Source organism: Limanda limanda, chromosome 11 (assembly GCF_963576545.1).
Source record: "Limanda limanda chromosome 11, fLimLim1.1, whole genome shotgun sequence".
Classification (NCBI taxonomy): domain Eukaryota; kingdom Metazoa; phylum Chordata; class Actinopteri; order Pleuronectiformes; family Pleuronectidae; genus Limanda; species Limanda limanda.
Genome location: NC_083646.1, coordinates 15,520,042 through 15,534,746, shown reverse-complemented (window position 1 = coordinate 15,534,746; position 14,705 = coordinate 15,520,042). Strand labels below are relative to the sequence as shown.

At 39.3% G+C, this 14,705-nt stretch overlaps 1 protein-coding gene across 1 annotated transcript; it reads right to left on the bottom strand.

The window, feature by feature from the left end:
- Positions 1-5,936: 5,936 nt before the first annotated feature.
- On the bottom strand, positions 5,937-14,115 carry spaca6 (sperm acrosome associated 6). The gene is made up of 9 exons (XM_061081827.1): positions 13,896-14,115; positions 13,706-13,792; positions 13,368-13,439; positions 13,121-13,144; positions 12,924-13,001; positions 12,293-12,396; positions 11,231-11,387; positions 10,187-10,370; positions 5,937-6,033 (listed from the first exon to the last, which is right to left on the bottom strand). Exons 1-9 carry the CDS (start codon positions 14,113-14,115, stop codon positions 5,937-5,939), a joined length of 1,023 nt encoding a protein of 340 aa, XP_060937810.1.
- Positions 14,116-14,705: the final 590 nt, after the last annotated feature.

Below are 14,705 nucleotides of genomic sequence, written 5' to 3'. Positions count from 1 at the left end.
GTCCGAGGTGAAGAACTGAGTTTTCTTCGAATAGAACTATTTTCTTTATTTTATTCATTTGATTTCTTTAAATTATTTAGAAATGATAGTTTGGGTCGTTTCATGCAGATGCTGGACCAACAAACGAAATGGCCATACATTTTGGTGATCTTGAAGAAACATCCATACAACCAAAGAATTTTTAACACATGGCAAAAAAATATCTCTATATATAATGTTTGATTAGTGTGGAGGTGTTGTTGCACATTTCAATGAAACTGTACTGAGGGCTTTCGGGCTCATGCACTTCTCAGGTTTCTCTTTGTCAGTTGACGACAGGTGAGATTACCTTCCAGCAAATATTTATTCAATACCTAATCATGCGAAAAACTGCTATTCACTTATTTTAACGCATTTGGATTAAAGGGTATCATCCACATATGTGTGTGTGTGTAGATTGCATCAACAGTAAAAAGAACTCCACTCACGGATGCATTACTGTGCCATTAAAGTTAAGTGACCTTCACTTCAGCACTGTTATTGTTATTGCACTGGATCCTGGACAGAACCTTTCTGCAGATTTCCTTGAAAATAATGGAAACTGCAGTTCAGTTATTGCGCTATGGGACAAATGAATAAGCAGATAACAAGAGATCATACTGTGGATGAAGACCAAAGCATGGATTCACTTATGAAACAATGGGTTCAGGGTTTTTCTTGTTAAATATTATATTTAGATGCTGTACATCTATTCTCTTGATATGTGAAGTACTTTGTGAGATGCACTTTTTGTATTTCTGAGGGGAAATGGACAAACACTGCTAAGTTGTATGTTTATATGTATATTCTAAACAATATATATGTTGTAATGTCTGGAAATAATTTGAAAATGTGAACAAATTGAAGATGAAAAATAAAATGTTTTTCTAACATGCACAGTTTGGTATTCTTTCAATCAAATAACATTATGTCCAGAAAAGAGCATGCAGGATTCTTTCTCGTTTTTTTTTATTATAATCACTTCAGTGAGAGAGCAGTGTGGTGGTGAAAGTCCAAATTGTACAGAGCCAGTCAAATTATTTATTTAAAAAATATTTTTTATGTGGAACGCCAAACTACTAAGCGAATTTTTCCCCACCCAACACCCCCATTTCATCTGTCATTCATTTATCTTCATAATTTAGCTTGAATAGGCTATTCAAGAATAGGCTTTGTGTATCAGGTATAATGTATTTATAGAACTTAAGATATTGTGATTGTTAGCTAAATTTAATGAATCACTTTACAATTCAAATGTACATATCTTTTGGTGTGTTCCTAATGCTTTAACTAACACATGATACGTCACAATAAAATGTAAAAGGAATGCAAAAGACAAATGTTCCATCATGTTCTGGGATCTAAGGAGAGTAAATATTACGTAAAGGGCAAGTGTCAGAGTCACGCTCAGGACATTGTGAAGAGGATGTTTTTCTATTCCTTTACGTAACATCGAGGGCTCAGTTCTTGCTAATGGGTTTTTTGAGAGCGGCAAAAGTGATCCCTGCTTTGTAATGTTAATCGATGTTAGTTAGTTGTTGAGGAACAGTTTGTCAACAATCCCAGTGATATTCAATGGTAGGATGTAGAATTCAATACACAGGAAATTCCTAATGTCATAAGTGAGGTGTTCCCATTTACACAAACACCAGAGTGGCTCTTGACTATAGATCCACACCTAAAGAAAAATCTTCACACTCTGACGGAATAGGTGTGGAGGAGCATTCTCAATGGAAAATTTCACCTGTATGGGAATGCAAATAACAACAAGAATTTAACAGTGAGGGGAAATCTGCCTAAGTATGAACTTCTATAAAATTCTACTGCAGTGAATCCATGGACTCACACATGTGCAACTCACGCTGGTTAAAAAAGCAGAGAATCAAAGCAAAGTAAGAACAGCATAAATATAGGTAAATAAAAATGACAAATGAATGAAAAATACACAAAGGAAAATCTCTCTAAACAGATATAATAAATTCTGCCAACTGATTTAAGGAATGATTTAATGAATTGAAACATTTGCGCCTCCAGGTAAAGCACATACAGGACTAACGGAATGGGGCTGAGAACTGAACACTGGGGTACACCACAATGCAGACTTTCATGTGTGGATGAATATAAGCAGGAGGTCAACTAAAGCAACTAGATATATAAATAAGTAGAAGTTCAGACTGAAAACAGCCCTGCGTTAAAATAAATAATGAAGTTGTGTTGGTCTTTCACCAGAGGATGACATATATCCGGAAAGACTAGAGCACCAGGCCCAAGAATTTTAACATAAAAAAAAAAAAATGGCGTTGTGTAATATAGTGACTAAATTATTCCATATTTCACAACAAGACTGGAATGATAAGAGTAAATACCCCTAAAAAAAGTGAATGCAAACATCTGAATATTTGTCTCATTTAATAACCCTTCTGAAATAGTGTGACCAGATAAGAATAATGATGATAATAATGAGTGAATATGTCACAAACACAAACAACACTTGTTGTTATATATAATGTATATAATGTATATAATGTATATATATATATATATATATATTATTCTAGTATAATTATGTACTTTCTGTCCTAGTTTTCTTTGGAATGAGGGACTTTGACCTGTAATTGATAATTTATACAGTCATATTTTAAGAGGCTTCGTTTACCACTGTGGAGCATTATCCTGCCTCAATGGAGTAAAACTGATTGAAGCCATTGTACATCTTGTCAAAAATATTCTGTTTATCTAGGATGGTCCTGATCTGTGCTTCTTATAATATTGACACACTGTTGTCGCCTCTGTTACTTAGCAGTCGTTCCAAACCTGAGATTCTACAACAGACGATGACCACAAGACCATTGGTAAAACAGGAAACACCAGCGTGGATTACACCATCTGCCGAACTACGTATCTGCCGTCAGTGAGTCAAGGCTTCTGGCAGTGGCTGAAACAACTGAGGTTTGGCTGCTTACAATTTTTTATCATATGAGTAAAAGTGTCTGGATTTCATCGTGAGAAGAATTTACATTACTCATCAGATCGCATCGTGATAGCTGGATCTGTCTCTAATGGATATTACGGCCACACTGTAATCGACGCAGTGTGGATATCAGAGCTCTGAGGTGATTTAGTAGAAGACACCACTTTCTTAACCGCGACAGAGCCTTAATGAGTCAGAGAAAGGAGAGGGGGTGGGGGGGAACTTGAGGAGCAAACCGAAGGTCTGACGAAGCCAAACATCACTTCCCCTCGTGTCTGTTTCCAATTAGCCTGTCCTCCCCCACCCTGTCTGGGCCTCCCTCCCTGATATCAGGAAGGAGGAGCAGTCTAAGCTAGCGCACATGTCGGGGCCCACGTTTGATCTAGAATGGGAGGCAGAGGTTTGGGCCACACAATGTTGTGTCACCTTCAGAAGTGACGGCTTTGTGGTCTGAGTTTATCTGAGCTGCTGGTTTTGGGTGGGAGGAGGCTTCACAGAGGAGGATGGGGTGAACTTACGCAGGAAACTGCAGTTTACGATTTCTTCCATCAGGATGTCGGCACTGACGTCATGATTGATACAAGGTGATATGTGGAGAAGGAAAAAAAATGGGAAGTGGAGGAAATCAGTAGCCCAGTATGGGAGAAATTTAATGTTTTTTTTAGTCTGGCTTACATTTGCCATTTCCAATCCAGTATTTCCCACTTTCGATTACTGTATGTCATTTTTATCCTTTCGGCCATTTATGTATGTACTATTTTAACAAACAATCAAAATGTCTACATGGGCTAGAGATGAGAGAATAAACCATTACACAGAATAAGAATGGAGCTTTCCATTAGAGCATTTGGTTATTCTTGGCACATTGTGTTCGGACGAATGAAGTTAAGGGTGTTGACCATGTCTGCAGGGACAGTGATCATGTTGCGAGCCTCCCGGTCAGCTACAGCAGGCCCACTCATGCTGGTGGAGCTGCCATCATTTACTGGAACTTGCGCAGAAACACAGTTTGAAGCTGCATGCCAGCGGACACCAATCAGAGCTCAAAGCTCTTCCCAAATTGTTTGAGGTCACTGTGTGAAAAAATCTGTGCGTAACATGTGTCTTTGTTTTTTGGCTGAAAGTTGTTTTTTTTAACCCTGGAACGTCACAACAATTAGCATCTGGCTCTACGTTTGTGAATCCACTGGACTGATTATGAGAAACAGTGCTGCCAAGTCAATTCCAGCAAAATGATGTGATGAATATATAACATATTGAATGGAGCAGTTATTTCTCACGTCATCAAAATCAATGACATCTCCGAGAAACACTGTGTCATACGTTGTTGCTTGACATCACAATGGTGTTCTCTCCAATAGAAGAGCTCATTTACTGTATCCGGACCTGTGTTATACTTCAGAATATGATGAATTGCCGGTGACCAAGCAAATAAGTAATCCACGATTGCCTCCTACCATTGTGGTGGGTGTACACGACTATGAACGTGGGTAAAAGCCTCAAACTGTTTGTTACAGGCGCAACAACAGATTGACACCTTCTATCCACACTTGATTCAGAGATTATAATGGGTCTGTAAACAGGGAGGTTTCCTGAAGGAGTTTTACACGGTATTAACGTCATGGCCACTCCTATCTGTTGCCTATTCAGCTTTAGGGAGTCCAAACGCACAACAGACCCAAGCACCACATAAGAGAGGACCGACAGATTCATTATAATCCAATTTAATCCACGCACATAGAAATCCGATGATTTAGGGTTCACATTTCCTGCCGGAGGTACTGTCACAATGCATCACTGGTTGCCTTGGTAACTGGGCAATCCAGTGGAAAAAAATACAAGCAATCCTCTCATTGAAATGACCAGTATTGAGTCATGTCTGACTATATTTAGATTCTCCACTAGTGCTTTATAAAGCTCCGTGATCCCCGTCTGTCCTCGCAGTGTGTGAGAGTTATTTTGAGGAGAAACACATAATGAACTCAGAACTCACTTTATACCAGTGTATGGAAAACATTTATTGAAGTAATAAAATAAGAGCCCAATAGGAAGTCTCAAGTAAAGGACAAATATAAATAACATTGTTTTGAAGTATATGTTAAAATGATCTGAACTAAGTTTGACCATTGGGGGAATAATGGAAACAACAGATTGACAATCATTTTTAACCATAAGTGAACGAAATAAGAAAATACTAACCCCAAACATGACACCCAAATGTCAAACATTATAATTCAAATAATTTCATTTTTAACAGGTCAATTTCTATGGTGGATACTGAAACACATCTAAATCAATAAGGAAGACTGTTTAATGAAGATCCTTTCGCAGAGGTCATCAGTGCAGCATGTTGCATTTTCAGCTTTAGCTTGTATCAGACCTAGGCCAAGATAAACGTTTAAGATTAACATGAAAAGAGGAATGTCTGAGAGATGCACAACATATGTACATACACATTTCCTGTAGTCCTGTAAATATATATAAGTACCACATTAAAAGTAAATGCCGCTGTAATGCATTGAAGACCCTATTGTTATGTGCCATTTAATGGTTGAAGCAATCTTTTGTCAAAGTCATAGAGAGAAAATAAATGTTGATATTGACATGAATTTTAAAATAAATACACGCGCTGATCTGGTTAAATACATGTACCATACCCTGAATGTATATTAAGAAACTGAAAATGGCACATACAGATTAGCTAATCAGTATGTGCCACCTACTGGTAGAGGAAATAAAGCTGATACAGATTTTGATGTTATAGGCTGATTTTAGGGTTTGATTAGTGTGTGTGGGCTCCAGAATCATGACCTCAGCTTTTCTCATACCCCTTCTCTTTAATAACACACTCTGCAGTGGATATCTTTGATGTTGCGTTATTATATCATAATTCCTCCTCATGACTTTTCATGTTATGTGTTATCTTACTGAGATGTAAGTCTCTTTCTCACTCAGAGTGGGTGCAGCAGAAGACAAAGGTGTTGATGGAGTGATGTTCGTGAGAGCAGCCTATGCCTGCGTCTTTTGATAGCTCCTCCTCGTACCTGGAACCAGTGACCACAGATACAGTCTGTTACTCTGCACTGGTCCATACAAAACAGGAGGTTCTCAGCAACTATGCATCAATAACAGAGGGAGTAAAACACTGGGTTTGAGAAGACTTAATGGGTACAGGACTGTTTGCTGCTGCCTGTCACATATACTGGATATTATTGGCTTTACACATGCTGTTCTTTCTCTTTGTGGATTGACCAGTGTCCATGGGATCTCACTCTCATAGCCACTTTATCTAAATTCTACATTTTTACTACATTTTCTATAATGCAATGACAGCCCTGAAACAAATATTATATTAAAGTTTGACTTTTAAATACAGACTGTTCGTTTTATCAAATTTGACACATATCACATCTTCTTCATAGCATTAATTTGTATACAATCAACCAAGCCTTGTGGCCCTACAGGCTGAGGAGGAAATAGTCATCAAAGCATAAAAAAATGCCACTATCAGATAATTTGATATTTGTGACTGATAAAGCTCAGGCCCTTATCGACTAAATAATATTAGCAGCATCCTACATCTCCCATAATGCATCTCTTCATTTACTAAAACAATCCTGATGATTATCATCCATCTATTCCAGATTTGGCAAAACTCTTTCTTTCTAACTGGACTTGACATTGGACGAGAGGCCGTTTCCCAGTGTATCACAGAGCCACATATAGATAAACAAGTATTCACACTAACACATTTACGGTCAATGTGTTTCCAATTGGAGGAAACCCCACACAGACACAGGGAGAACATACAGACTCCTCACAGAAAAACCCAGGCCAAGCTGGGAACCTTCTTGCTGTGAGGCAGCACTGCTCATTTTCTTTTTATCAGCTCAAATTAGGGTGGATTAGATTTTGAGCAAGTAAAGTGTTCTTCACAACTATGACCAAAGTTTGGAGTTGTAAATTCACTTCTGTTAAATAAATACATCAACATGAGAAGCTTAGATTTGTATTTGTAGAAACATGTATGTGAACAGAAAACACAGAATAGTTGCTCCCTCTCTGATTGGAGTTAGTCATAGAGCCAAGTCACGTCTGTGAGCTGGCTGTGTGGGACAGGCGCAGATGCTGTGGTGTTGTACGTCACGCCCCTGATTCCTGTATACTGGCACGCCATCTTTTGTCCCACGCTGAGTTGGACATGTGTTTGTTTGGTTCAGTGCAAATGAGGAAAGGCAGAAAAATGAGGGGTCTATTTAACGGAAATACTGTGGGATCTGTTCAGAAGAGGCTTCTGTTTCAAGGCGAGAACTCGTGGTGTTTTGTCACAGTTGTGAACACAGTAAAATAATAATTTGAAGAGTCCAATGTAAAAGAAAAACCTTCAGCAGTTGGGAGAGACAAAAGTTGACATCACAAATTTCTTGTGGCTTAACACGTTTTCTATTCAGAAGCAACAGTGAGGAGCAACATAAACCAAATTGTACACTTTTATTTTAGAAAATATTGACCATATTTCTGCAACATTTCCTTTCCTTCTTTCCACCGACTGTCTGACATGTTACAGTACTTTTAAAGAAGTTATTTATGGTTTCAAAGACATTAGTTTGTTTCTTAGGTATCAACGTCTCCCAATGCACCCAGCAGTTAAATAGGGTCTACTGAGGGCTGTTCTAGTGTTTTTATGTAATCACTTTTTCTTCTCACTCTTCTTGGCACCCTTTCGCCGATATTTGTCACTTCAAGCACTCACATAGAATAATGTGAGTGAGGGGTATAAACATGCCAGTTGTCCATGTGATGGTTTGTACTTTGTGTGTCTGTAAGTGTGACAGAACGAGTGGAGTGTTTGAGTTAAGGTCACACTGACCCGGTGCAGCCAGGTGTAGCCCACCACTCCTGTTTGAAGGAGAAGCAAAGTATGCAAGCACTAAACAGAGGAAAAAAAATCAGTTCTCTGTTTTTTGGGTCAGTGTAGAGAGAATTAATCACCAGAGGTCAAAGGAGGTCTATAAGATTTCTCCACACTGAGAGGTCAGGTCGTAGACTACAGTAGAATGTTGTGTAATGCGTAATGGCTTCTGCCAATCACTCCACAAAGGCAGACTCTGACATCAGAGGCGTTGGGTGAGGCGCTCTGCTTCAAGGGTTTTCTCTAAACATGTTGGCAAATATACAGCATGACTGGATTGTCACATTTTGAAATCCATTTCCAATGGAAGGACTTCCCCATCACATGTGATTCTGATTTGTTTTTGGGGATGTTTTCTTTTTCGTTTTAGTAACCAAACATTCTCTGTCCCACAGCAACGTGACACAGAGTGGAACCTAACAACAAAGGTCAATGCAAAGCCAAATGTATGTATTGCAATTTTCTTCAAATGACATCTTACATGAGACAGTGTGTGTGTGTGTGTGTGTGGTGCCTCCCTGTGGTCACTAGAAGGACTGACAGTTTCATCTGGTTGTGTGCTTCAAACAGGTGAGAGAAACAAGGAATATGTTCCTGTATTTATCTAAATGTTCGTTTGACCATACATCTTATTTTTTACTTATCAGCTCTGTATTGACGTCACTGAGTCCATGAGCCAACACTCTTCAGCCAGGTCTGTCTCAGTCACTACGCAGCCCTGGCCCTTATACTCAATCTCACCTATCATTCACTTTTCCTCACACCTCTGCTTCCTGTCCCGACTGAAGGTTTTGATGTTAAGGACCGGACTCCCCTCTCACTCCCCTTGGCCCCCCAAGGGCAGCTGTGGCTCAGGAGCTAGACATCCACTAATTTCAAGGTCTGTGGTTCCATCCCTATCTCCTCTTGTCATGCCAAAGTGTCCTTGGGCAAGACACTGAACCCTAAATTGCCCCTAGGCTATTCAGTCAGAGTGTGAATGTGATTTTTGTGAATTTTTCACACAGAAAATATAAATACTGTAAATGCAGTCCATTTTCATTCAACATTCCTTCCAATACTGTTTTCCATTGCTTTCTACACCATTTCCAAAATGTACTGCAGCACCCACACCATCATGCAAAGCAATCTCCTCATATTTTGGTTAACCTTTACTTATCATGTCTAATATTCTACATTTCCTGGCCTGCAGAGAAGCCAGCGCAGCCGTTGACTAGATCTGTCACACTTTTTATGTTGGTGTTGATGAACTAAAGTACAGTAGGAACGTGGACCACCTTTTCATTTAAGATATCTAAACCCACAACATTTAACTGAATCATATTTCTTTAACATTTTTATGACACAGTTACAGGATTTAAATCATAAGTTGAAGAAAACATGTAGCAAGATAAAGAGCTTAAACTAAATCTGTTCAAAAAGTGTTATCATCGAAATGTGCTAAGTTTCAGGGAGTTATATTTATTTTTGTTTTATATTTGGGGCTTATTCTTCCTCATAACTTTACTCATGACGTTTTAAAACAGACGACGTTTAGAATTTGCAGCATAACAGGTTTCTCCAATTGAATGTAGAGGCAGTTCCTCTTTCCACCACCGTCTGTCACAAAGGAGAAAATACAGCACAGAATAGAACCACTGATAAAGGTGCTCATCCTGCCCTCTGGTGGTGAAAAAAGTCAAACACAGGTTTTCAATAAGCCATGACGAAGGACTGCATTGGAACCAGAGGCCTGGTGAAATAATTTTTCTGAATCAGCTTTATTAGCCATGTATGCCTACACATATAAGGAATTAGACAAATAACAGGACAACAGAACAAGATTCATTTACCTATGTAAAAGTATGTAATATATATATATATAAAATCACTACATTCACAACATTTCACTACTTCCAAACTCCCAGGATCTTGATTCTTCACGTCCATCAGTTTTTTTGGATTTTACTGACAAATGCAGAGCCCTGGAACAGCCAAAGAAAATGAGATATGAAGACACTAATATATAAACTTAATATATGAAAATAAGACATAACTCAATTTAATCTACATATATTGCTGGCTCATCATCACAAGGCCAACATACAAAAACAAGGAACCTCTCACACTCACACTCATACCTACAGTCAGTGTCCAATTAAACCCAATCCGCAATGAGGTACCCAGAGAAAACCCACACAGACATGAGAAGAACATGCAAATGCCACCCAGAAAGTCATATATACACATAAACACCCTGCATCTGGCATCCTGCATTCAAACTTTCCATGCAGTTCATGTTTTACCCGAGGGAGAGGAACAGCAGCAGCAGCAGAGCAGTTAAACAGGTCATGTTGAGCGGTGACAAAGAGAGGAGGCGGTGGTGGGAAGGAGGAACGTCATGCGCAGGGAGTAACCGGCCTTCTGGGAGAAGAGACAGGTCGAATATCTCCTGCAGCTCTGTATGGCCTGACAAAGCCTGGGGGGTCACTAGAGATAGAGAGAGAGAGAGAGGGAGGGAGGATGAGTGGAGGGGATGAGGGGATGATTGGAACTCACATCAAGTAAGATGTAAAAAAATTACAGTGAAGGGTTTTGGGAGGATGCAAAGTTATAAGAAAACTGTGTTTTCTGTGAAGAAAAAGTTGAATGAAGCCTAATAACGTATTCAAATGAACGTGATAAAAGAGAAAGAAGGGAACCAATAAGACAGAAAGTGAATCCTTCATGCAGCACTTAATACAAAGATACGTGTGTACTTACATTCATGCACAGATGCTATTCTGCATGAAAATACACATCCACTCATTAATATATCTGCACAGATCAATTTCTCTATGGTTTTACTGTATGTAGCACAAGAAGATTTATTTTTTTTCCAGATTTTAACTGTATTTCTCCTCAGGGTTTTAATGAGCTGTGTTTTTGCTGCTCTTTCGTCTCCAGTGTTTTATAATTACTTAAGAATACGTCTTAGAGAATACATTCATCTATTTGTATGTGTTATCTCCGGAAACATTAGACCAGAACTCAAATTCAATCTGTATCCACAGAAAACATTATTTCACAAACCAAAAATGCTTTACCATTACACATGATCAAAATATATGGATGAGAATTGAATCGTTTCTTCCACACGCTTCTCCATCACGTAAATGATGACGAAAAAAAACCTTTCATAAAATATATTTACTCCCGATTTCACTTCTGTTGCATCTGACCCCTCTGAGCAGATTTTCATCTGAAGTATAAATGAGTGGTTTTGTGTCTCAGCTCAAATGAAACTCCCAGTGGTAAATATCCATCACAATAGATTAATTATTTCCCCCCGAAGTGGAGCATCTTGTTACCTGCAATATGAAAGTACAGTCTCACTATGGAGCGCTGGCCTGAGTAGATCTCACACATGTAGCTGCCTTGATGATAGAAGTTTGTAGACGGGATGGAGTAAAGCCTGTCCACCCCTGCAGTCACTTCCTTAAACTGATCCACTTGCTGCGTTCTCACCTGCAGGAAGAAACACCTTAGGTCTACATGCAGGGATCACAGATGGCAGTTTAAATATGACTAGAACTAAAGCAGTAGAAGAGTAATAGTTTTATATTTTACTTGCTAAGAGTGACAAGAGCACTGTCACCATTAAGCAATGCTGGTAATCTTAGCTTTAGTTTTATTTAAAAAATTGTAAATATGAAGTTTTAAATTTGTGTTTCTTAGAGGTTCTTGTGTAAATTTACTAAACCCTCGACTGTTGTCTTGGAATCATGGCCAGGAGGCCTCTGTTGAATTCAGTTATAGTCTGAATACCATAGTAACATTGCAAGATGGACATTTTTCAACCTCTTCGTTGATTTCTCAGAGAATAATTCAGGGATCTTTATGAAAAAAGTCTGAATTGTTTTCGGGGACTGATATTTAAAAGTGTGCGGATCCATATAAAAAAAAGTGGATTTAAAGGTCCAGTGTGTAAGATTTGGGTGAGAGGTATCTATTGTCAGAATTTGAATATAAAATAATCCTACTGATGTTTTCACTTTCGTGTTTCATCTAAATTATACAAGTTGTTGTTTTCATTAACCCAAAATGGGTCCTTTATATATAAATACTTAAAATTTACATCAGGAGTGGGTCCTCTCTACGGAGGCCGCCATTTTTTTTTTATAGTAGCCCAAACTTGACAAACTAAACACCATTTGAATTTTTATGAAAACTGAAGGCGACCACGGGTTCTCTCTCATGTTTGTAAGGGGAGGGTGAGGTGAGGGGTATTCAGCTGCAACATGCAACGTCACCACTAGATGTCAATAGATTCTACACACTGAACCTTTAAATGGGATTTCATAAAAGGGCTGTTGGGCCTCAGTGGACATATGGGTTCTACCGAGTGCCATTCTAGTTCACCTTGTGCATACCTCTTCTGCAAACCTCCAGATTACCTGGATGTTGTTTGGTAGGTGAAACGGCACGTCGCACCTCATTCGGCTCCTGCTGTTCTCCATTACTTTAATTTCTTTAACTGAAATAAACACAGCCACCCACACAGTCAGAAACACACACACAGTCGCACACGCACAGATAACATTCACAGGGGGGCAGCTCTTGCGCTCTGAGTCCTCCTTAATGATAATACTTAAGCCCGGTCTCTGAGGAGTGGAGTAAAAGTGATGATATGCAACACAGTGGCTGTTCTGCATGGGGTTGATACGAACACCGTCATGTGTGGGAGTCAACTGTCACCTTGCATAAAGAAGCCAAGGACTTAAAGAGTACCTTGGGGGCTCTATGCAAAAGATACATTATAAACTGTGAAAATAAAACCTTGCCTCAGTCTCTTTTTCAAATCCTGACTTTCTGCTAAGAGCATTTCAAGGATCAGAAGAGGAGCGTTTAAATGATCAAGAGTTAACGCTTATAAAGGTGAAAATATCGTTATGCAAGGATGTGTCAAGTCTGGATTAGCACACCCTCTTTTACCCGCTTGAAAATTGCGATGTAACAGTATCTATAATCCAATGTGTTGGACAGATTATTACCAATACTCACTAGGACAGTCGAGAGGGAATTCACAGGAGTCATACTGGCAGGTAACACAGTTGTACTCTGCACCTTCACTCTGGAAACCTAGAGAAGGCATTCAACTTATATTGTAAGGCTGATGGATTAATTAATATACAAGACCTTGTTTGTATTAACAGAAATAATGACTTTGAAGAGACAAAGAAAAGAATAAAGGCACTGACCACATGGAGGGAAACATCCAGTGACTGTGAAAGGAATGAAAGGCGGTTAATACATTTTATTTTGATCAGACGACTGATGCAAACATCTGTTCAGCCTGACTGCTCCTCAGTAGTTTTCACAGTTTTTGAAAGGCTGTAACTACTTTATTACAGAGCGAGTACAGGTATCAGATGGAGCTCTAATGACCTAATCCAGGCCTCCCTATAGATGAAAAGATGGAGGAGATGGGAAAAGACCATGTCTCACCTCTAGGCAGTTTGGAGGCAGCTGCGATGAAATTGTCTGCTGCTGCCTGCAACCTTTTCTCATACACTGTGTCTGATAGATGGGAAGGAGGAGGAGGAGAAGGAGGCGGAGGAGGAGGAGGAGGAGGAGGAGGAGGAGGAGGAGGAGGAGGAGGAGGAGGAGGAAGAAGAAAGAAATATTTGGCTCAACACATCCTGGTGAAATGTGTGCTTCAGGGCATCATTTTGAAATCTCTCATTTCTACCTTCCCTCCATTTCTGACCCCAGTTAACAATTCTGACGCTTTAAAGACTCATTTACTTGCAGTTCTGTGTGGATCAGAGCAGCAGATTAGTTACCGTCGTTCTCCTTGTGGTCGAATTCCTTAACCATGGGCAGAATCTCTGCCTCCAAAAGTTCCTTCAGCTGTTTGTCAGAACCTCTACCTGGAAGAGGGACACACATGACACACGGTATAACCCAACTGCCATCACTAATTGTCTAGAGCTGCATGGTTTGCTCATCTTATTATAAGATAATTGGCCTCACCGACTCTGCCAGCCTCTATCACCCTCTCATTCTTGTCGAATAAACGGCCCAGCATCCTGTAGCAGGCGTCCACGCTCCTAATTCTAACGTTGTTGTCTGTCAGAATGTGACCCAAGCACAGAGGATTACTCACCTTCGTATCAACAAAGCACTGAAAGCAGCTCAGAGAGGTGCCGAAGAGCAAGCTAACACACACAAGCTGCAGAGTAGAGGGGAACATTTTCTAATGCAAGTATCCAACTAAACAAAGGTGTGTGGGTAAACAGTATATATTTAACCCTTTGATACACAAACTGTGCAAACCCCTTCTTATGCAGATCATGGGTAAAACATGAACCATATTCATTTGCTGTGGTATTTCATGCATGGTTGGGTGTTCTTTTATAGCTTATTCTTCCTTCTTCCTTTAGGATCAAGGCTCCTCTGATGACTTTGAAAAATCATCTTCTATATCATCAAAGGAGCCTTCTCCATTTAGGAGAGATGGATTCCAATACACATCCACAACTCAAGCTTGATCCATGTAGAACAAAGTATAGGTCCTCAGCATCAGACATTTTAGACTCAGAATCAAGACCAAGTTTGCCTCCTAATTTTCCTCGGTTCTTCATACATCATCTTTTTGACCAACCAAGTCTGAAATGATGCAACCAGTAATACTAACATTCTAATCAAATGCATATCAATCAGTCTATAAAGTATATATAGATGTTATATTTGGAGTTTTATTGTGTTGATCTAGATATGGTTAGCTAGTCAGAAGAGATGCTAGCTAGCTAACAGCTACTTAGTATTGTATGTAATTCTTTC

Bases quoted from the DNA above. Each gene is read 5' to 3' on its own strand.
- spaca6 (XM_061081827.1), bottom strand. From the start codon at position 14,115: ATGTTCCCCTCTACTCTGCAGCTTGTGTGTGTTAGCTTGCTCTTCGGC. The intron at 12,397-12,923 runs GTGAGTATTGGT...TGTTTATTTCAG, and splicing joins ATTCCCTCTCGACTGTCCTA to TTAAAGAAATTAAAGTAATG. The intron at 6,034-10,186 runs GTAAAACATGAA...CACTGGTTCCAG, and splicing joins CTGCTGTTCCTCTCCCTCGG to GTACGAGGAGGAGCTATCAA.